At 40.8% G+C, this 22,596-nt stretch overlaps 3 protein-coding genes across 4 annotated transcripts in view; all 3 read left to right on the top strand.

Moving 5' to 3' along the window:
- The first annotated feature begins 1,659 nt into the window (after positions 1-1,659).
- LOC308097471 (homeobox protein Hox-A2b-like) overlaps positions 1,660-22,596 on the top strand; it is a 41,435-nt gene continuing 20,498 nt past the window's right edge. The window contains exons 1-2 of one of the 2 annotated variants that reach the window (XM_080445241.1): positions 1,660-1,947; positions 18,568-18,610. The gene's annotated coding sequence lies outside the window, so the exon portion shown is untranslated. The remainder of the gene's footprint in view (positions 1,948-18,567; positions 18,611-22,596) is intronic. The other variant, XM_080445242.1, reaches the window with a different exon arrangement.
- On the top strand, positions 8,259-9,882 carry hoxc6a (homeobox C6a). Its single transcript, XM_080445266.1, has 2 exons — positions 8,259-8,805; positions 9,311-9,882. The coding sequence occupies exons 1-2, from the start codon at positions 8,415-8,417 to the stop codon at positions 9,622-9,624; spliced, it is 705 nt and encodes a 234-aa protein (XP_080301392.1). The 5' UTR covers positions 8,259-8,414; the 3' UTR covers positions 9,625-9,882.
- Positions 11,351-14,051, top strand: hoxc5a (homeobox C5a). Its single transcript, XM_080445268.1, has 2 exons — positions 11,351-11,938; positions 13,093-14,051. Exons 1-2 carry the CDS (start codon positions 11,449-11,451, stop codon positions 13,299-13,301), a joined length of 699 nt encoding a protein of 232 aa, XP_080301394.1. The 5' UTR covers positions 11,351-11,448; the 3' UTR covers positions 13,302-14,051.

Below are 22,596 nucleotides of genomic sequence, written 5' to 3'. Positions count from 1 at the left end.
CTTTTGATATCAAAGCATCTCTTTTGACGCTTAACTAAATCGTGCTGAAACTTTATTGAATTTTGGGTTGTTTGTTATTTGCTTCAAAGCGTATAGTATTAGGCCTACCAACTTGGCTGCAGGCTACTGAAATCGCAGGAAGTGTTCGGGGAAGTGACAACTACACTACACTGTGACCATTGTCCCAATGCAGTGCCGTGCGTATATGGCTGGCATTACCAATGATGTGCATGCTGTAAACTTTATTGGTGGTGTAAATGCACGGCTTGGATCATCTAGAATGAGTCACATCCTCTCTAGCTCTATGTGATGGATCTCACTATGTATTGTGGACGGATCTCACGGCCTCGCTGGACAAGACGCACACTATACTTCCATGTATGTATGAAGTTTGAATGTTATTACGTGTAAGGATGACTTTTGTCATTCGTTGTAGAGGTTACTTGTTTCTTATCAAACCAAATAGGAAGACAGTGGGGATTTGTGCAAACCCATGTTGCTTGGATGTTGGATGATCCAACATTGCATCATATTATGATCAGTCCGAATATTCAGTACATCCATGCCGTTATATTCTCGTCCAAGCGGCCGGAGGCTGGAGGTGACAGACATTTCATTTTGAACTTTGTTTCAAATGAATGTTTATGTTTATGTCGTGGCTTTCCATTTTTCATTATTAGGCTATTTCATATAGTGTCCTCTTGGCTGCACAAGTTACGACGCTTTTTCTGATTGTTTCTCGTGTGGTTGACATCTGATCTAGCATATTTTCTTGCAGGATAACTTCAGCTGACCCACTTTTCGATTTGAAAAAATGAAACAACAATATAACCTTACTAATTAGTTAAATTAGCCATCAGTTTTTGACTTTCAAATGTAGTTTGGTTTCCTTTTGTCAGCCTTTATGAAACTGCTATACACTTGACGCTGTACGGGTTATCCTTGAGTTTGCAGTGTATAGCTTCTATCTCTATTGGATGATCATCTCCAAAGCCAAATCAAATAAATGATTTGAAGTGTTTTGTCTACGTTACATGGTGTGTGTGTGTGTGTGTGTGTGTGTGTGTGTGTGTGTGTGTGTGTGTGTGTGTGTGTGTGTGTGTGTGTGTGTGTGTGTGTGTGTGTGTGTTTTGCACTTTGTGGTTGGTTTTTTTAATTGGTGTGATCATAATGTGTTTGTATTTCATAGTGCCACGCATCTCCATTGTGCGTGGAGACGCAGCATCCTGGTCATCAGCGCATCACAACATGTGAGCGGGGGCGAGCTGTCACATTTTGACGCACGTCGAAAGTTAGCGTCCCCGAGCAATTTAAGCGTTCGCACCCCGTATTCCATGACCATTTTAGTTTAGCAAGATCGAAAAAGAGAAGGGAAGAGATGGGTGCAAACATTCCTGGTTGTTAAAGGGAGAAATTTACAGCTGAGTAATAAAAGTTTACGACTGAATCCATTCTGCGATTGGTTGAGGCGAGCCACGTGGCACAGGCTCTATGAACATGAACTTTATGCTGTTGTCTATTCTCTGGTCCTTCCGTTGTATCGGCAGAGGGCTAAGCTGTGGCGTAGAAATCCCCATTTCCCAAATACTGGGCCAATATTGCAACAGCTCTGGGAGTTTGTTACGGTAATTACTCGCATGATGCATTAGATCTCCGACTTCCTCTTCCTCGCTGACAGGGGAGTCTTCGCGACAGTCGTCGCCTCCGCCAGTTCCGTCTGCTTCTGTTATTCCCCAGAGGCACTATAGGAACCGGGGCTGGGGACAGACAGAGAGGGAAGCAGCCCGCTGTAAAGAAAGACCCTTTCGATCATTCCGCTTCTTTTCCTTTGCGGAGTTTCGGAGATATAGACCAAAGCCGCTTCGCGATCCTCAAGCCATCATGACCCCCTCCGCCGTTTTCCTGGATCACAACAGCAGAGCCACAAACTACGGATAGCCTGCTGGGGTAAGAGATAGTCGTTATATTCTTCCTCCTCGCTCTGTGTGTCAATAAACCGTTTAATATTCAGTTATTAATAAGTAAATAAAAAGTGAACGGAAGGTGCAAATGTGTGTTCCAACACGGGTTTGACCTGACCTGTAGCCTGGGAGGCAAATGATTGACTGCCCCATGGCGACTGAGCCAAAGCTACATCACTGTACAGTAGCCTAATTCAGACTGTTTACTGGTGGGCTCACCCGGGCTCAGCCTATTTTAACTGACGTCGTTTGAGGTTACTCACTGCCGTTGTTTTGCGGTTGTTATAGCATATGGGAAACAAACTTTCTCATCAGTTCAGACTATAGAGGCCCTAACTATATTAGGTTAATTAGACAATTGGCTTATGAATGAGTAGCTACCTAATTGTGACAAATAAGAAGGCTAATTCATTCATTTTCGTCTCTATACCGTCCGCTTATGTTGATCTTTTCCGCTCCCAAACATTTTTCAAGGATATTAGCTGAATTGCATCTCTGCTCTCTCTCTCTCTCTCTCTCTCTCTCTCTCTCTCTCTCTCTCTCTCTCTCTCTCTCTCTCTCTCTCTCTCTCTCTCTCTCTCTCTCTCTCTCTCTCTCTCTCTCTCTCTCTCTCTCACACACACACACACACACACACACACACACACACACACACACACACACACACACACACACACACACACACACACACACACACACACACACACACACACACACACACACACACAGAGCAGAGAAGTGGTTTACTACTGCAGTGCCCCCTAGTGACCAGAGCTATTCAAAGTGGAAGTGGGCGGGAGTTTCAGGGAGTATGTCTTGTTTATGGCTGTTTTGTTCAGTGGCTGCACACTGCGGATGTAGGCTAGTCTGGCTCATACACCGTCCTATTGAAACCGTCTGTTGCCACTAGCGAGCATTTCGGCCATTGTTTGTTTCAGTGCAGAGCAGTAGAGGAGTGAATTTACCTTTTAATGACAACGAGATGCACAAATCACATGATGTCTTATTGTGACCAGCAAACTGTTTTTTATTTGCACCATACACAAAACAACATCATCATCATCATCATCATCATCACCACCATGCACCACGATCAACGTCATTGATCATACATTTAAACGGTAACATTTTACACCATTGCTGTGCTAGCCTAGTAGAAAGCACACTTCATTACATTTTATGTACATCAGAGGCAGTTGTATAATTTGTGTGGAAAATCTGTGATCATGAATCTCCTATATCACAGTTCTTCTGAACTTTACAATGTGGTCAGTGGTCTAAGGTTTCATTGACCCACACAACTGCAGAGTGGCAGGTGTGTGTGTGTGTGTGTGTGTGTGTGTGTGTGTGTGTGTGTGTGTGTGTGTGTGTGTGTGTGTGTGTGTGTGTGTGTGTGTGTGTGTGTGTGTGTGTGTGTGTGTGTGTGTGTGTGTGTGTGTGTGTGTGTGTGTGTGGGGTTGGTGAGAAACATTTTATTGCACCTCACAGCTAAACAGACTGTGCCTAAATGGTTTTATTGCTGCTTTCCGGCATCTTGCGCGTTTGTTTGTCTGTCTGTCTGTCCAACACGTGTGTGTGTGTGTGTGTGTGTGTGTGTGTGTGTGTGTGTGTGTGTGTGTGTGTGTGTGTGTGTGTGTGTGTGTGTGTGTGTGTGTGTGTGTGTGTGTGTGTGTGTGTGTGTGTGTGTGTGTGTGTGTGTGTGTGTCTTGCTCTGCCAGCTGAAGTTGAAGATAATTGAATGTAAAATGGTGCTATAATTTAGTTATGTTTTATGTCAAAATATAATACTGAATAATTGGTATACTGAATAGTTGTTAGAGATGAATAGACAGACGTGGTTTTCACAGTATTGTTGTGTTTCAACCTTTAAAAACACACAGCAAAAAAATGTCAGTGTTGTTTTAACTCTGAGAGTGTAAAAATCGACCTGGATTGTGGGTATATTTGTACACTCTCACCGATTTAAATCAACACTGAGGATTTTACCGTGCCGAATTATTGACATTTACATCCTGCAGTGATGTCGTTGAGGATGGAACAGCCCACTGTCGACCACGTTGTTTGTTTCCCTTTTATGACGCATTGCTGTTGAAGCTGTAAAGTGTCCATTGCTGCTCCGTTTTATGCCTATAGAGAAGAGAGGGAGACAGAGAGAGAGGTTCTATTCAACAAAGAGAATACATATCTTTCTGCAGCCTTTAAATATATTAAACATTTCGAGTAGCCTAACATCCTCAGTGTCAATGTAGAATATATATTCTAATTCCAAGAATGTGTAAGTAACCACATTTGGTATACATTACATTTGGTTACATTTGTACATTCTCAGAGTAAATGTAACACCTCTGGATTTTATACTGTGTACCAATAACATGGGTTTTTATCAGTGGGTTTGATGAAGTCCGGCGGTGCACCTCATGCCTTTGAAGTGGAGATAAGCTCGCATAAGCCCCACGTGAAGCACTGCGTCTGTCTGTGTCACCATATTTAGAAGTGAACTTACGAATTCTCGACAAGGCTTAATTTTGCCCACTAATGGTCATAATTTATGATGTGTGGGACAACATGCGCTCATTGGGCAACAGCTTCCTGAGTGCTTAACGAGCATAAAGCCATGCACTTCCGGACATTAATTGGGCCAGTCGGCAAAAGGTAAAGCGCTTCTATAGGGCCTGGTATTGTTGGTATTTTAAAGTACTCCTTATTAGCAGTGGCGGAATAGGGTTTGAAGAAGGAATAAAACAGAACATATAATTGAGCACGCTCTTTAAGTCTGGCTATATGATATAATCATGATTGATGGCCTAATGCAAAGCGTTTAAATATCTGTAACACACTGTAGGATTTTTATGATTAGTTTGTCGGATGTATCTCAACAAACATACTTAATCCCTAAAGCATGCACACACGTGTAGGCACCGTGTTAAAAAGGAAAGTGAAGTAATGGCGTCTGTTTGAAATTAGGCCTCAATTTCAGAGCATAGAGGCAAAAGGTACAAAACAGATCTAACTTGAATTCGCTGTAATTGGCTAGTAGTTGTAACATAGTAATAATAATAATACATATTATTATTATTATTGTTATTATTATATAAGAATGTAGTAGCCTACATGTAAATATTTTAACACACAGATTTACGCTTAAATATTCTCTATGTATTTGGCGCACATACAAATTAACTGCATTAAAGGAATTTCCACTGTCATTGATATATCGTTAATAATTCACTTTGGTCTTATACAATTTTTGGCTGTTAACGTCAGGGATATTAATGTTAGGTTGTTCCCATTGTTCATAAATATAACGGGGCATTACTAGACACAATATTTGTACTCTCAAGCTGTCTGGAAACGTGGACCAAACGGCTTTCCTCCCTGCCTCAAAAGCCGGCATGTGATTTGTCTCGCGGGCTGCAATAAAACACTAAAAAGCACATGGGAGAGAAAGAGCTTTCTACCCCTGCACACTAGTGCAACTTCTTTTGCATTCCTACTCCTCAAACAGATACAGCCCTCGACCTAACTGTTCAGCCAACGTTATTTATAGACCAAATTCCACGAATCGCACCATAAATACGGATTCTACCCTTGCTATTAATTACCCCAAAAATATAAATTTAAGTTATATTTCCTGCTCTTTTGTAATTAAAGTCCTATTTTAAATATCACATTTTTTTTCTGTCAAGATACTAAATACACAGGGAGCTGCATGCCTCAATCAACGAGTTTTACAAGGTCGTGTGTTAAAAGACTTATTGAAGCGAAACAATGCTGCCTCAAATTATGGTTCTGTGCTGTGACTGTCACTTCAGTAGTAAGCCAAAATAAGGAATTAATAGTGATAGTCGAAACAATTTGTTTTGTAACTTTAATTTTAGTTTTTTTTATTCAAACTTATTTTTGTACAAAACAGCTGTGAAAAGCTTTGTGGAGTTATGCATGCACAATCTTCGTTTTCTCTTTTGTACAAGGAGGGAAAAAATGTATTAAGAAATGTAACTCACTTTATAGAAAACTATTTTACTGGCCTCGGTGTGTGTGTGTGTGTGTGTGTGTGTGTGTGTGTGTGTGTGTGTGTGTGTGTGTGTGTGTGTGTGTGTGTGTGTGTGTGTGTGTGTGTGTGTGTGTGTGTGTGTGTGTGTGTGTGTGTGTGTGTGTGTGTGTGTTGTAACATATTCGTTATAACTAGCCCAGCAATATCAATAATCCACATGTGAAATTCCCGAGTACAGTTATATACATTATAATACAGTCTCTAACTTTTGGGCTTTATTGGGCCGAATTTGTGCCACGCGGAAGTCACATATGGCCACCACGAATAACTTTTATTGCACCAAATGACTTCCTCTTCTTTGTTCTTGTCTTTTTATGGGCTATTCAGGATCCGAAACAACAGACCAAGCAGTGTTGCACGTTTAGGCAGCAAGGATTCACCCTATTGAAGAAATCAATTCAATGGACCAGTAGGCAGTACACATCGACAGTATTTGAGCAGAAAAGCCAGACGTTTTCTATAACAGTATTGATTAAGATCTCATGCATGTTAAACATGGCAATATGAATTATACTAAGCTGCGTTTATTGTCAGGCAAGTGTTGCGAGTTTTATTTCAAATTTAATATGGCTGTGTGCTGACTTAAAAGGTCATAAAAAAAATGCTATTTACGTCTATTTAAAACAATTGCGTGGGGAAAAACACGTGCTGTTCGCTGTGTTCTATATGGACTGTGGTCTTTCATATTGTACAGTTCATCGAATAAGCTCTTTGCTTTTGTCCCATGGTTACAGGAAAGACCTCTCTAGTCATGTTCAAACCCATCGTTCACTGCTCTGCATCTCTGAGATAATTATTAGTTCCATTTCCCTCCGCTCTGTCAAAGGAATGCCAAGGAATAATTTGCGCAGAACAGAACGAGGATCATCGCATAAGTATTTTAACGTGTCACATATTTGGAGAACGCGCAGCTCTCACGTTGAGATTCCGCACCTGAACATTGTGTTACTATAAAATAAAAGACGGTACCTGTGTGAGTACAATCGGCCTCTAGTGGACCAGAGAAGCGTGTCGAGTTGGTTGGCCCGTTCAGGCTTTTTGTCTGACGTGGGTTGGACAGTCTCATAACTGATTAGATTATTTCAAGAAGGTGGCAGCCATATCTTCTCAAACGCGTCTCTTTATGTGTCGACTGACCCCGCATGCGATTCTCTCCCCTCTTTGTTTATTCCCCTACTTGCAGTGCAAGGCTTTCATTTCGGAGCCCTTGAGATTGCTATCACTGTTGCAGGGTTTTGCTGCAGTTAGTTTGTTGGTGAGCTGGGGAACCTCACTTGTTTTATTGCTCTCACAGAAGAGAGAGACCATAAACGCATTCTTACCACCTCCCCCCTCCCCCCAGTTCAGTGCAAAGGCATGATAATTGCTCACATGCCATATAATACAATTACTATACACTTAAAAATACAAAAAAAGTAAACATTAAAAGAATGTTAGAAAATCGTTTAGATTGGTGGAATACACTCAAAATGCTTGTTCATTTGAATGATCTCTCAAATTTAGGGGTAGGGGTAGTGCGCTGTGGTGCAAACAATCCACCCTATATAGCCTAGTTATTGGTCCCCGGTGGTGCTGTTTATTTATTGTATTTTAACGGTGGTGTTAAAATTAAGGGAGTTGTGCGCGCACACGCACGCACGCGCGCACACACACACACACACACACACACACACACACACACACACACACACACACACACACACACACACACACACACACACACACACACACGAGCAGACACGCACGCACTCATGCACACTGCGTCAGGCAGGTATAGGATGTTAAAAAATAGACATAAACGTTCCCTGATGTAGACCCATTTGAGATAACATTGGATTTAACTTAATGTTTCCATGTGTTCTGTTCATATTTCTACTGTGGAATCCCCTGTAGAATATTCCAGTTGAATGACATGAGCTCCATTTGGCACTTTTCCCATTTTATAAATATATCACTGTCCTACCTAACGACCTTTAGCCTCTACTTTCTCATTGGGTTACGGGGGCTGTGGTCTGTTAGTCAAAGTAGGAAGCAACGTTGTGTTTATCTGCATTTTAGCACTAATGTAGCTCTGAGCTAAAAGCTACAGTTTCTCCTCGACTCCTGGCTCTCAATTGGTGGAGAACGGTCAGCTGACGTTGTCATATTGTCTCTCACGGAGCCAAGCCTCAGCTATAACACTCGGGTTTGTGCGTCTTACCGGAGATTGGAAATTAATAATATTGAATCCTCAAAGTAGACCACGGCCATTGAAGAGAAGCAGAAAAGTGGAAAAGAAGATCTCCGAAATAAGGTGTGGTTGGTTGGCAGACAAGGAGAGAAGATTTACTGAGGAGGAGATTGAAAAGAGAGCGATAAAGAAGTGGGGAGAGTTAAAGAGAAGGGTTACAGGACAAGGTATGAATTCGTATTTCGCAAACCCGTCGCTCTCCTGCCATTTATCGGGTGGTCAAGACGTTTTGCCCAATGTGCCCCTAAACTCCACCACCTATGACACAGTCAGACATTTTTCGTCGTACGGTGCTGCTGTGACCCAGAATCGGATATATGCACCTTTCTACTCTCCTCAAGACAATGTCGTTTTTGGGTCTGGCAGGGCACAGTATGAATATGGATCAAATGTATTTCTTCAAGACAAGGACGTGCTCCCCAGTTGCAGGCAAACAACCATGGGACTCAGTACACAAAGCCACATTGCTCAAGAGTACAGTTTGGAACAAGCCAGGGGAGCAGACCAGAAAAGCAACGTCCCGATCTACCCGTGGATGCAGCGAATGAACTCACACAGCGGTGAGTTTTACTACGACAAATAAATTAAGGAAATGGGCCAGTTTTACGATATGTCTTACCAAGAGAGGAAGTTACTTTTTATGGCCCCATAAACCATTACTGTATTCCCTCACTTCGTAGATAGGCCCTTTCATGTGCAAACAAACAACTTTCGTTTTAAGAAAGGTTCAAGAGAACCGTCAAATTCAACATCATTTTGACAGATACATTGTTAATAGAGACGTTATTATTTGAGATACTAAAACAGAGAGGTGCTGAGAGAATAGAATTGTCTTAAAAATGTCTTCTTTCTTTTTTTTTTACTACTACTATGGATTTATGACAGACATCGACTTTGATCCCCTTGAGGCAAAAAGAAAAGTTGTATTAACTGGCCTCACATGACTATGTTTTACACCATGAGAGCCCTAAAGCCTCATTTTTTTCATATCAAAGGTGATGGCACTATTTATACATTGTTTTAATAAATGACTGGCCTGATTGTGTCTCATTTGCTTCCCTGCAGGAGTCGGCTACGGGTCAGACAGGCGCAGGGGACGTCAGATCTACTCTCGCTACCAAACACTGGAGCTGGAGAAGGAGTTTCATTTCAACCGCTACCTGACCAGGCGCAGACGCATCGAAATTGCGAACGCGCTTTGTTTAACAGAACGTCAGATCAAAATCTGGTTTCAGAACCGCCGCATGAAGTGGAAGAAAGAAAGTAATCTGACCACCACGTCGGTAGCTGGGAGTGAACAGACAGCAGTCTCTCAAGAGGAGGAACCGCGCAGCGGCGCGGAGGAGGGCAAAGACGAGGAGGAAAAGAAAAAAGAATGAGATAAAAAAGAACAAATACGAGATATTAAGCCCAACATAACTACCTATTACAATCTATGGACCAGAGACTTCACTGCATGATGGTTACCTTGCCGCTCTGCCACTAATCTCCTATTGATCACGAAGTGTTGAGACTTTGACTAGAAACCCAGATTCTTTGTACACAAAGAATGGACCATGAAATATCCGGACAGGGGAAACGCAGAATGAACTTTTCATTTGACAATGTCACATTTGTGTTTGTGGAAAAAAAGAAGTGTTAATTTCAACATATCCCCAAAATGAAAGCAAAGTCCCTATATTTACCCCCACACCCCATCCATCACTGTAAACTTTATCACTTTAATCACCTCAGAAACTACAGTGTTTGCCATGCAGGCTTAACTCAAACATTTCCATTAACATTCCACATATGAAGGAAAAAGGATCGGACGCACACTTATTTTATCACAGTATAAATGTATAGTACTTGAAAACGTCCGCAGAAAGTGTCTTGCATAATCCTGGAAGTTGCACGGGATGAAATACACATCACACAACTGAAATGCCTGTATATATTATTCAGAATAATACTCTATTATGTAAATCCTGTGAGGACTTACTGTATGTGTATTTAGCCGCTTTGATAGACGCGTCATAACGCTGCGCTTAGTCCTTTTTTGACCATTTTGAACACAATAGGCTTTCCTTGTGAGATGGATTTGTACACTAGTAATATTTCACTTTTGTTTGGGTTTACGAATTCATGTTTTGTCATAATTGTGTATCATGGAATAAAATATTTGTAAAACTTTCGCCCTCGTCTTGTTCTTTTTGGTGTCTGGCACTAGTTCCTAATATGACACAGATGACCGTATAAAGTGGGGTGGCTTACACCACTTATCCTTTCGCTCAATGTGAAGTGTTTTTATTGCCCAGCAAAGTTATCCTAGCCGTGGTATATACAATAAATAATTATTCTGTGTACAAATACCATATAAGCGAAGGGCACGTGTATTTATTAGCCAATGTTGGCCCTGTTAAAGCCCCATAGCCTGCTGGATTAAATGATCAACTGTAATCTGTTTTATTTAAATCATGACACAGGGTCAGAGTTATATTCTATTGGTAGCGCATTATTAAACTCCAGTATGGTTTTCTAAACTATTTAGGTGCCAATTTAGGCAGCATTATGTATCGCCATTAATTCTCAGTGCATCAGCTTGTGATCTATTTATTATGGCGATGTTGATAATCATCATAATAATAGATAATAACAATAATAATAACAATAATTGTAATTGTTATTATGGTTGATGTTGTTGTTGTTATTACGATTATTAGATTTTTGGGGACATTTGATGAGTATGCATTAATACCGCATGTGTGGGGCACGCACGCGGCCAGGGCTGGGAGCCATATAGACATACACATGACCGCCCTGCCCCATACCAGACACCAGATGACGCTCTTGTCTTACTGTCTTGCCCTTTTTTCGCCAAGATCTCTGCATGGTCTTCAGCAACCAACAGCTCAAAGTTTACCGGACACGTTTCTCCTATTCATCAATATCCCCATTGAGTATCAAGCCAATTTATGACTGGCCAACATTCGCACGTGATCCCATACAAATACCCCATATTTGGGCAGCCGCACGTCGAATCAAGGGGAAAAAAAGATACCATAGCCTACCCCACCTATAAATCGTGGATTATTTTTTAGGACAGACAGCTCGGAATTTCCAAAGGGCTACCAAGAAAAGCTATGATCAACAAAACAACGAAACAACCGATAAATAAGCTCCAGCCCTCTCTGTGAAAAAGAAACTATAGGCAATACTTGACAATGAGCTCTTATGTCAACAATTCCATTCTCAGGCAAACAAGCGAGGCAACTTCTTGTAACACAATGTTTAGTTTTGATAACTGTGGTTCTTTATCTGGGCGTCAGTCCAGCCACTATGAGGGTGTTAATGTCAGCGGAATATTCACTTCTCCAGTCCCCGCGACCTCTCTTGAACGGGAGGAGATGAATACTAGCCTGCGTGGCAATACGGATATTCCTCTACCGTCAGGACCACCGCTAACAATGGTCTCCAGCAGCTCCGTGGACGCAAGTGGGCTCAACTACGGCAGCAGTAACGTGCTGCTGGGGAAAGGGATTGACAGAGACATGGAGCGGAGCGAAAAATCCAACGGCAACAACGCCGAAGAAAACGAAAGGAAAGTCGAGAACATGCAGGCGGTAAAACGACATACAAATTTGAACCAGCACCAGGACAGTGAACAGCGGCCACAGATTTACCCCTGGATGACAAAACTACACATGAGCCACGGTAAAGTTTAGCTTATTTTGTGTTTTCCCTAAAAAAAAGTGCGACTAAGTATAAGATGCTTGCCGCCTTGCCCCATTCTCTCTTTCTCGCTGCAACTGTTCTTTTGCCCATTCCCATTTTTTCGTCTTGAGTTTTATAGGCCAAACGCAGGAAATAATAAAAACTCGCGGTCATAAATTTTATGACAAAGGCATCCATTGCTCGTAAACCTGTTCTGTTATGGTGAAGAGGTGATCTGCGCGGAGATTTATGGTTGCATAATTGGATAAGAGAACTAAAATGTGATAAAATTATGAAATGATATTCCTATAGATTCATGTTCTATTATTAGTTTCTGTCGAGCTATAGGCTCTACTCTACTTTTTAGTCAAACTAGCCCTATATATTACATTCCTGCAGGCTGTCTTTGAGAGAAAGGTTTAGCCTTAAATTGAACTCTGGGAAAAACCATTGCCCTGACCCAATCATGAACTTTTCACCTCGAAAAGCTTTTTGAATAGGCATGCTGTTATTGAACTGGAACCACTGGTTGCCTATACACAGTCAAACATTCTGCAGTGTTAAACTCATAGAGCGTAGGCTATACACATGGAACCAAATGGACCCGCAGGGGTCCATTTGGTTCCATTCTACACTCTCAAGAGTAAACATGAACACTCAGGATTTTACAGTTAACACAGGCTATAACTTACAGACAGACGGTGTCCCCGTTTTCAAGAAAATACTTAAGTTTTGCCTCCTCGTGAGCCAACATGTATATATGAGGTCTCTGTGAATATTAAGTTCAGCAAAGTTGGGCCTGTTCCCTCCATAGCATGTCAGTACTCGAACAAACCAAGGAAGGAATCCTGTTATAATCACAAGCAAAAAACAGCGTCTTCATTTTTGTTCACTCTCACCGTTTTATGTATACCATAAATGTATATATTTTTTTATACATGATTTTCTCCATGCACGCGGAATGCGCCAGTCTCAGGCCCAGAGTTTTAGTATAGCCTAAAGGCCAACTCATTATCATTTCTCTGCCCTGTTTTTATCTCCTTGCATTTTCATTATGCATTATTATATCAACATATCACACATTAATTGATAATACATTGTTTCATATTTTTTTGGTGAGACTGCAAAGCTAACCGATTTTAATACCACTTCAGAATCGGACGGTAAACGGTCAAGAACCAGTTACACCCGCTACCAGACTCTGGAGTTGGAGAAAGAATTCCACTTCAACCGGTACCTCAGTCGCCGCAGGCGCATAGAGATCGCCCATACCCTCTGCCTAAACGAGAGGCAGATCAAAATCTGGTTCCAGAACAGACGTATGAAGTGGAAGAAGGACTCAAAGATCAAAGTGAAGGAATAAAGTGCACGCCGAACGTGGTGTACATATATCCCACACTGCGGAGTGTTTTGCCTGACCTCCGGATGAACTGCTAGGAGCAATGACATCATGACACGGCGCTATGTGCTTCATCACCAATTATGTGTCAGTTGCTGCAGTTTGGGACCTAATGTATTGAATATCACTCAGTTTGATCAATCGGTTTACATTTCTAAATTAATTTGCTGCCCATGTGATGATAACCTTACTTTACTGCATGTAGGGGCCATGGGTTGAGAGGAGTTGGGTCCTATATGCTGCAACTCTTTGTTAGCTTATTGCAGTGCATGGAAGGGCTAATATACAGTACATGCCTCCTAATATAGGGCAAGAGCAGGAAAGGCTGACTGATACCCCCTTGTCATTACTACGATGGGAGCTGTTAGTAAAACAAATCAAATCAAAACATTCATGTTTCTGTGGTGGTGAGTTGTCACATAGGCAACAGTTCGTTTTCCACTTGTAAAACAATGTTTTTTTTGTTTTTGTTTTTTAATCTAATGTGTTGCAGTGCATACAAAGTTATGGACGTGGTGCAGTGTATTTGTGAGAGGGTTTCTTTCCATTGGTCATATGAAATCATCTCCAATGCCCTTGTGAATCTAAATCACTATGTATTGTCCGACAATTGTATGTGAATTTATTGTTGTAATGTGCAATGGAGCCACTATACTTCGCCTTGATGGGGCTTACTGTCTGTGCCTGAGTTACACGAGGCCTAGATACATTGATAGACAGCACATTTTTGTTGATTGTAATCAATTAAAATTTGACAAATTAAAGGAAATTATTTTCCAGTGTTTATGTGTACCCATTTATATTTTATTTTGTTTTACACTAGACACTACATTTGCTAATTATTCGGGAGCAAATTCATGACATCACAGCGCAGGTTAATGTTATAATTAGTTACTACGGTTTTATTACCTAAAACACGATGCGTGCTTGCTAACGGGCTAAAGTTTATTGTTTATTGTCGTCGGGTTTTTGGTGTTTATATTGCTGACTGTACCATCAATGAATGAGTAATCTCTGTTATCATGATCGTGTCGTGTCATCAAGGCTAAGTTAAATCTGGTGCAGGCAAGGCCAACTCCATTCATGCGGCTTGTTGAAAATTTACGGCATTTTTCTTGACTGACAAACGCACATTAAAGTTTAAGGCCCTAATAAAACTTTATTGCCCCGTCTCCACCACCACGCCACCACAGACACACTCCGTTTCCTGTTTTGTCAGGGTAGGAAAGACCATAAGCCTGTGATAACACTCTCCCACAACACAACACTGATGCAAAACGTTGGTTTCCTGTGGCCGTGGACTGACGCGCCATCACAGCCAGGCCAACGGCCATATGGCAACTTCATGACATTTACTCTGATCTTTGAGGCTGCGAGCTATATTGTAATTAAACTAACAATATCACTCATTAGGCCTATACAAACTACGGTGCTATTTGTGTAGCCTATGTTTGCAACAGAGCAGCCCATTCATTAGGTGACGCATTCTTGCCCTAGGTTGTGAAATAAGCCCTGTATAGCCTTGTTAGCAGCACTTGAAGAGAATAAAAATCAACTCACCTCTCAAACTAATAGCTTCCTACAGACCCTCCATGACAGTTAGAGAACTGGCTATACCGCAGAGTGCACTTTTCTCTGCGCACTGTTAGGCCTAAGTTCCTAACCTTATGTGGACAATGTATTGAAACCCGTTTTTTGTATGTCTTTCTTTTAGCGTATTTTAAAGTTTACAAGGTTACTTATGTCAATTGCCCCAAGCAGGGCCTGTGAATGGTGCATAGGAAGCACGTGGTGTCATTTAAGTGGGTTTTATGGCCTGGAAGAGCTGACAAACCTTCGATATATACACATCATATATAATCTTAACTGTCCGGAATCGCAGCTGCCGGCATCCCCTTATCTGAGGAAGAAAGGGCTTTGTGGCAGTGAGGGTGCAGTACCTTTCTCCGGACTCTGTGGGTTAGTCGAATGGTGCGGGCCGGAACATATAGGGGCATCGGAGCTGTAAGCAGTAAGTGCTATTTTAACTTTACCCAATAGCTTAGGCCACAGACTTCAAACGGTTCCGTTATTTTATGCTATAATATGTGTCATGTTAAAGAGTTGTTTCCGTTTTGTCTCACAGTAACACGAATTTGATCACTGTGTTATTTATCAGCATGCGAGGCTATTCAATTATTTACTTAAAATGCCACCTAATATGATTGCGTAAGGTTTATGCAATTGTAGGCCTATACCTATTTTTGTTGCAGCTATTATTAACATGAAGTATTATTCATTTTAAAATCTGAAATAACAAAATAAATATAAGAAACATTCATAATAATATTTGGGGTTCCACAATTAAAATAATAATAATTCTAACAATCGTGCAAAATATATATATATATCCGCAGATGTTTATGCTGCATTGCAGCTTGATAAAATGGGACAAACTAATGGTGAATTTCTTTCGTTCATTAGACGACACAATTCATTAAACATTTAGACAACGCCTGAGAGACCGGAGTCCAAGTGTTGCAACAGTTTGTTTTGCATGGCTATATGGTCCAGTCTGTAAGCAAGCCTTTGCTATAAAGGATTGTGTGGAAAATCTAAATTCAACGCGAGCTTTAGCAAAAAATCATTTGACATTTACCTCTCTCTCTCTCTCTCCCCACACACACACACACACACACACACACACACACACACACACACACACACACACACACACACACACACACACACACACACACACACACACCTGTGTAAACTGTTGAATGAGAACTCCTCCTGGCCCATTTCTTTTTGAGTACAGTATAGGAAGGGGGTGAGTTAGTTTCTTCTGAGAATAGTATGGAATTGACTTTGAAATAGTGTGTTGCCACAATATGTGACTGCTGTGCTGTGCAATACTGTAAAGGTTGCAGAAGGCTTGGAAAATATTTACACTTTCCATACATGAGTTCTTACAAATATTCACAAAAGGGTCTTTATTGACATTGCTTAATTTTATTTTAAAACTTTAATAAAGTGTATTGGGTGTGAAAAGAGGCCATATATGAATTCCATGTATTTTATGGCCAGGTGAATATTTTCATTCTATGGCATATTACACATGGGAGCATGACACATTCAACCCCAACCCAGTGGAGAAAACTATTTCAGATGCTTAAATAATGTTTCATTTTCTTGTTGACAGACATGACCGTTTATGCATATTTCCCCATATATGTTATTCCATGTAATGCATTGTTCCAATACAAAGGTATTGAATTCCCAACCACCTCACTGTCCTTGCTTGCTTGCTGATTGTCGACCTCACAACGGGAGATATTACCGAATTGATCAATTCAAAGACTGATGAGGCTATGTGATCTTATAAGCTCAATAGTTTTCTGTTGCTCTATAGGGCTGCTCATTTAATAGCCCATATGTCTCAGAAAGCAATTGAGCTTACAAATGCCATCTTTTCTTAATCAATGCATGCACGAAGCTGCAAATGGCATGGTCGCATATTACATCTTTGGTTCAATGTGGCTTAATTGATAGGACAAGTGGTATAGCAGGGTTGCAAGTTCTGTTCCCATGAGACTTAACAGGCAGTAGTGTACATTACTATTAGTATGAAATAGGTACCTTAAAATGCTTGGATATCATCTGTCACTGCGTTGCGCGCACACACAACACGTTCAGTGCATACTGTGTGATGCATTCTCTGGTGCAGCATGCAGCCAGCAGGCCAAAAGTTCACTTTGAATTGGATGCTTTTCAGGTGTGATAAACTATACACTTCCAATAGGGGGCACTGTGTAACACGCTCCTGTGAGGGGAATACCCCCATGGGGGGGCATGTGTTTTCTGCCTGGGTTTGTGTTCCTTGGATCATGACTCATTTTTGTTCTTTTGGGATGCTCATAGGATGGATGCAGGATAAAAGTCTCCCTAAGAAGATGACAAAGTTAAAGAAACATGATCATATTTTCTAGAAAGTAATATTTCTCATTTCCAATCCTCAGTGGTTGTCTAGGGCTAGGCTATAAATAAACGTCTGATGTGAAATCAAGTTAATATGATCTAGGCTAGCATTGATTTTATACAGAGATATTTGGCTCTGATGTTCATCAATGAGCATGCATGTGTGGTTCGTTAGGGCAATCACATTTTGTGATGGAAGTTGAATATTGTTTATTGTTTCTTTATTTTGAATAGCCTATTAAATCGGCTTTTTGGACATTTCAGTGAATCAGCCTTGTTGTTTCAATGAAGTTATCCAACTTTCTAGCGCTCTGTTTAATGTTGCAGTTCTCTGCTGTTTAATTATTTTGTTTGACCTGTGGAAGTGACATCGTCATTATTCAATCAACAGAGGTCATTTCCGGGTGAGCATAGACTTCCCTTTGTTTGACAGCGTGCCCGAATATGAAGCATAAAATCCTATTGCATAATAGGTCATTTTTTTTAGACTACAACTTGGATTAATTCCCAATGTTATAGGACAAAGTCGCAATTTCACCCCTTATCATTCCAAAGTGCTGAAGTCCAGGGATTTCTATTCATAGAACGTTTGCCCAAGGAAATACCAAATGCTTGTAAATTTAGTTTTTAACTGTCTGAAAATGACCCGTCCTAAATTTCTCTCCTCAGTCCCAGTTCTGCAGGAGCCCACACTTGTCAAACCTTTTTCTAGGCCACCTCCCTTCAATTAGGCTAGATAACAGAGGGGAGATCAAAGGCAGGGGGAGAGGATAGGGGATCATTAAGGTGAAATACTGATGCAATACTACAAAATAGTTATTTTCTATATTTGAAAATATAGACTATGAAGTTTAAAATGAAATGATTTATAATGAAATCACTTATTGATTTTGAACCGCCATTTGATCTTAATTTTCTTTTCAGACATTATAGGGAGCTTATATAGGCTACTCAACAAAAATTAAGACAGTTGTTGAACTACATTAATTAACCATTTATATTTCACATATAGGCTAGCTTACTGCATTGTTTCCGAGACTACACATCACTGTGTATATTAATGTATGTCTTATATGTGGATTCTCTCTAATCTAGAAATCAAAATCGAATGATTTTGTAGATTCCATTATTTTGGAAATATCTTTAAAATCCTCACCTCAGCATTTCGCATGCATTTAGATTTAGAAGGGCTGGCTGAGAGAGGACCGATTTAGAACTTATATTTGCGGACACTCTTGATCTAATTTCGTCTTTCCCCTCTATGTTTCAGAAAAAATCATCGGGGCAAAATGAGTGCGATCTTGGATTCATCAGTAAGTGCTGTCCGACGCCAACATATTAACTCACGTGCACCACAACACTTGCATTTAGGGGGAATAATTAAGTGTTTTGATAAGGGCCTATAGGCACACAAACATCTGGCTTAGGTGACAACATGGATATTGATGCCTCATCTTTGCAACATATTTCGTTAGTCGTTCCAGTTTATTTACATACAGAGATAATTATATTACAGTTGAGCTACGTCTCAAGGTCATTTTGTATATCAAAAATGCATTTATATTTTAATTGAATACATGTTACTAATCCAAAGGTTTTGATATAAAAGGTATAGTAAAACTTAAAAGCTGACCAAATGTCCACAGTAAGCCAGTCCTTAGTGGAAGAGCATGTAGGCTGATAGGCTACATTCAAATCGGAAGTTGCAGGTGAACTTCATAGCATTTGCATTCAGATGCTGCTGTATAGGCTTTAATGCACCATCCTTTGTTTATAGTGACCTGCAGGTAGGCAGTAAAATACTCTGTGTTAATTTATCCATTTGTAACCCTGAGTGCACAAATGTAACCAAATGGACCCATTTGGTTACATTTGTACACTCTCAGGGTTAAATTGACTTGCCAACTCAACCCAATAACCTGCGTTAAGTACTATCGATCACCTGGTTCTGTATGAAGAAGACTGGTGCCTTTTGAGGATTCGAACTTCGACCAGTCTCCGCATCGCATTCAAACCTTTTACTTTCAATCATACAGCAGTTTATAAATTATACCCTTCTCCAGTGTGAAGGCGTCAAGGCTATTGGGTCAGGGGTTTGATTAAAAGCTTATTCTAAACATTTTCATCAGGATATTCTATTCTGCCTTATACAATATTACTCTATTATAAGCCTAACTGTTTGCTCCCAAATTAGGAACTGCATGGACCATGCATGCAGCACATTAAAACAGCCATGCCTGGTCAGACCAACAACAGCCTATGTGGGTTTTTCCCCCTGATTAATTTTGTTTGCATTTGTACATATGTGAACACGGTTGTATGGCTGTTAGTTTGCAAGGAAAGGGAAAAGCTTAACTATTCCTCAAATGAACAAATGAAACATCAAATTAGTCCGGCCCGAGGGCCTCATTTTTTCTACTTCTACATTATAACTAGTTATTGAACTAGGAGGTGCAGAGATCTGAAAGCCATTTGTGGGGGGAAAGAATTCATCGCTGTTTCCCCATCAATAATGCTTGGCAGTGAACTATTGGAGCCAGTCAAACGCGAGGGGTGAACCGCGGGTCAGGCTGTCTAACTAATATTAAAATGCGTCCGCGCCAGAGCATGGGGCGCGAGGGGAGTTCGAGGGGCGTGCGTGCCGTGCATGCAGCTCTTGTTGGGTTGAATTAAAAGAGAAGAAGGGGGGAAAACATCGAGCATATATCTAGAGAATGTAACATAGTGAAATGAACGTACACTGACATCCCGAGTGTTCACAATCATGTAGCCTACACAGAAACTCCTGAGTGTTAATTTAACTCTGAGAGAGTATAAATGGAACCAAATGGACCCGTAAGGGTCCATTTGGCTCCATTTATATTCTCTCAGAGTTACAAATGGATAAATTAACACTGAGGATTTTACTGTGTAGCCTATGTGTTTAGGCTAGTTATAGATCATGGGTAAATTAACACTGAGGATTTTACTGTGTGTATATAGGCTAGTTATAGATTGGTAAATTAACACTGAGGATTTTGTAGATTCAATATAGCCTAGACATTTTTTTTTCATCTTCATTCTTCGTTAGCCCCCTACTGTTGGTTAAAAATGGATCTAACTTTCAATCAAGAAAAAATCGGTTAAAGTCATATGCAGAACGGCTAAATATGAAAAAATAATGTTTCTTTTTTTTCTCTTTGTAAGGCATTTGAAATTCCCACGTGCATTTGCACCATAATCAATTCCATTGATTCACCATTTGCGCATGTTTGCTGTTTTTAATAACATTGAATCAGGTCACATGTCTGATATTACATTTTTCATCCGGGCTTTTCTCATTAGCTCCCAGGATGGCAGGCAGAAAGGTTACCGAGCGGTCAGTATGGTAATAGCAGGCACCAGAAATCGTTGGGAACAATGGAAACTTATTTTTCATCTACGCTGTCACGCCGTCCTTTTGTATCCGTGGTGTTTGTGACTGAATATTCATATAAGAGCCACCTCAAAGGCAGGGGTTGAATCTGGAGAAAGACCCCCTTATCCTTTACTCAACGCAGTGTCTCGCGCGCGTGTGTGTGTGTGTGTGTGTGTGTGTGTGTGTGTGTGTGTGTGTGTGCTGCGTGCGTGTGCGTGTGCGCGTGCGTGCATGTGCGTGCATAGCCTACCCATGCCCCCCCCCCTTTTGATTGTTGAAAAAGCCTCCAGATAGTCACGTGAGTATCCCAAAAAAGTAGCATTTCGTATTATTAATCTGTAAACTAGCAATAGCATGTATTTGTTTCCTTGGAAGCCATGACATGATGAGACGTCTGCTAAGGTGCTGTGTTGTTCTTTTTGCTGTTTATTTTATGATGTTTCTACACACAAACACTGCTTTATATGGCGTCCCTGCAGTAAAGCACGTCCGAGAGAGATCATCTTCCTTGCAGAGTCCGAACGCTAAACACATTAGTTGTCTATATGTACCCTGTAGAACCGAATTTGTGTGAAGTACAAATAATCGCAAATACGTCTCTACAGGAATACATGGGCGACTGAAATACCTCGCCTGCCAACGGACCCCTCTCCTCTCCTCTCCTCGGCCCACATCGGCTCTCTAAAAAAGCTTCTCCTGATACTGCATACTGCATAGCCTGCATCGGTGCCACGCGTATAGCTTAATAGCAGATCTACAATATGAGCTTGTATATCTGCTATTTGTCTAAGCACTTGGGGTGTGCAATAACATTGTCACAAAGCGCATGAGTATTCATGCTTTCTATAGTTAGGCCAGTCTGTCTGTGATGCTGTGTGTGGTGTGTGTGTGTGTGTGTGTGTGTGTGTGTGTGTGTGTGTGTGTGTGTGTGTGTGTGTGTGTGTGTGTGTGTGTGTGTGTGTGTGTGTGTGTGGCTACTATGTGTGTCAGGCCCTGTAAAACACGTAGGATCGTAGAGGTCGTTTAAAAGTGACTGATTTACGGTTTTTATTGCTCTATAAAACGCCTCTAACATCCTTGCCAGGGGTAATAGAAATGTCATGCGCGTTCTGTACACACAGGAAAAGACATAGAAGTATACAGTTTCCCGTCGTTTTCACCATATTATGTAATTATGGGCTGTGGAAATGGAGACCTCAGTGCTTTGAATTTCGTATCATGATGACCGATAAGATTGTCACAGTGGCTCCTTATCTATTGGAAAGACAGTAGTGATCATTTCATACCTATAATACCTTGCCCACTAGGCTACGTTATTATTGTTATTGTTATTATTATTATGCTATTATTATTATACTGTAATTATTAGCCTGCACAGTAAAATCTTCTGTGTTAATTTATCAACACTATGAGTGAGAGGTAATTTTTTGCCACACTGCTGCACAGTTAACACTGAGGATTTTACTGTGTTGTTGTTGCTGCTGCTGCTGCTGCTTGTTTTGATTGTCTTTGCTCAAGATGAATCTCACAATGCAGCAAACTGGTTTAAAGGCCATCCAGATGCTGATGAGCGTTTCTGCTCTTATGTTGAACTTTGAAACAAGACAGGTCAGGTTACAGTGTGAGGCCACTTGATGTGGCTCTGTGTGATATCCTCTTACTAAATAATCCAATCAACCTCTTGCACTCTCCAGAAAACACCCAGGAAAACAAATAATTCTTCTAATGGGAAGTGGTCGCTGGTTCAGCATGAGTTACACTTAACCATTGAAGGCTGTTCTTCTCATTCAACCTGTACACTTTGACCATTTAACTGAGTTACACTGTCTGGGTTACAAATGAGCCCTAGGAATTTTACTGTGTAGCTTAAGCAGTTTGTTTTTTCTCCACCTGGGGATAGTT

This window comes from Gymnoscopelus braueri, assembly GCF_963280865.1.
Source record: "Gymnoscopelus braueri genome assembly, chromosome: 12".
Classification (NCBI taxonomy): domain Eukaryota; kingdom Metazoa; phylum Chordata; class Actinopteri; order Myctophiformes; family Myctophidae; genus Gymnoscopelus; species Gymnoscopelus braueri.
The sequence above is the reverse complement of the archived record's forward strand: the minus strand, read 5'-3'. Positions and strand labels throughout refer to the sequence as shown.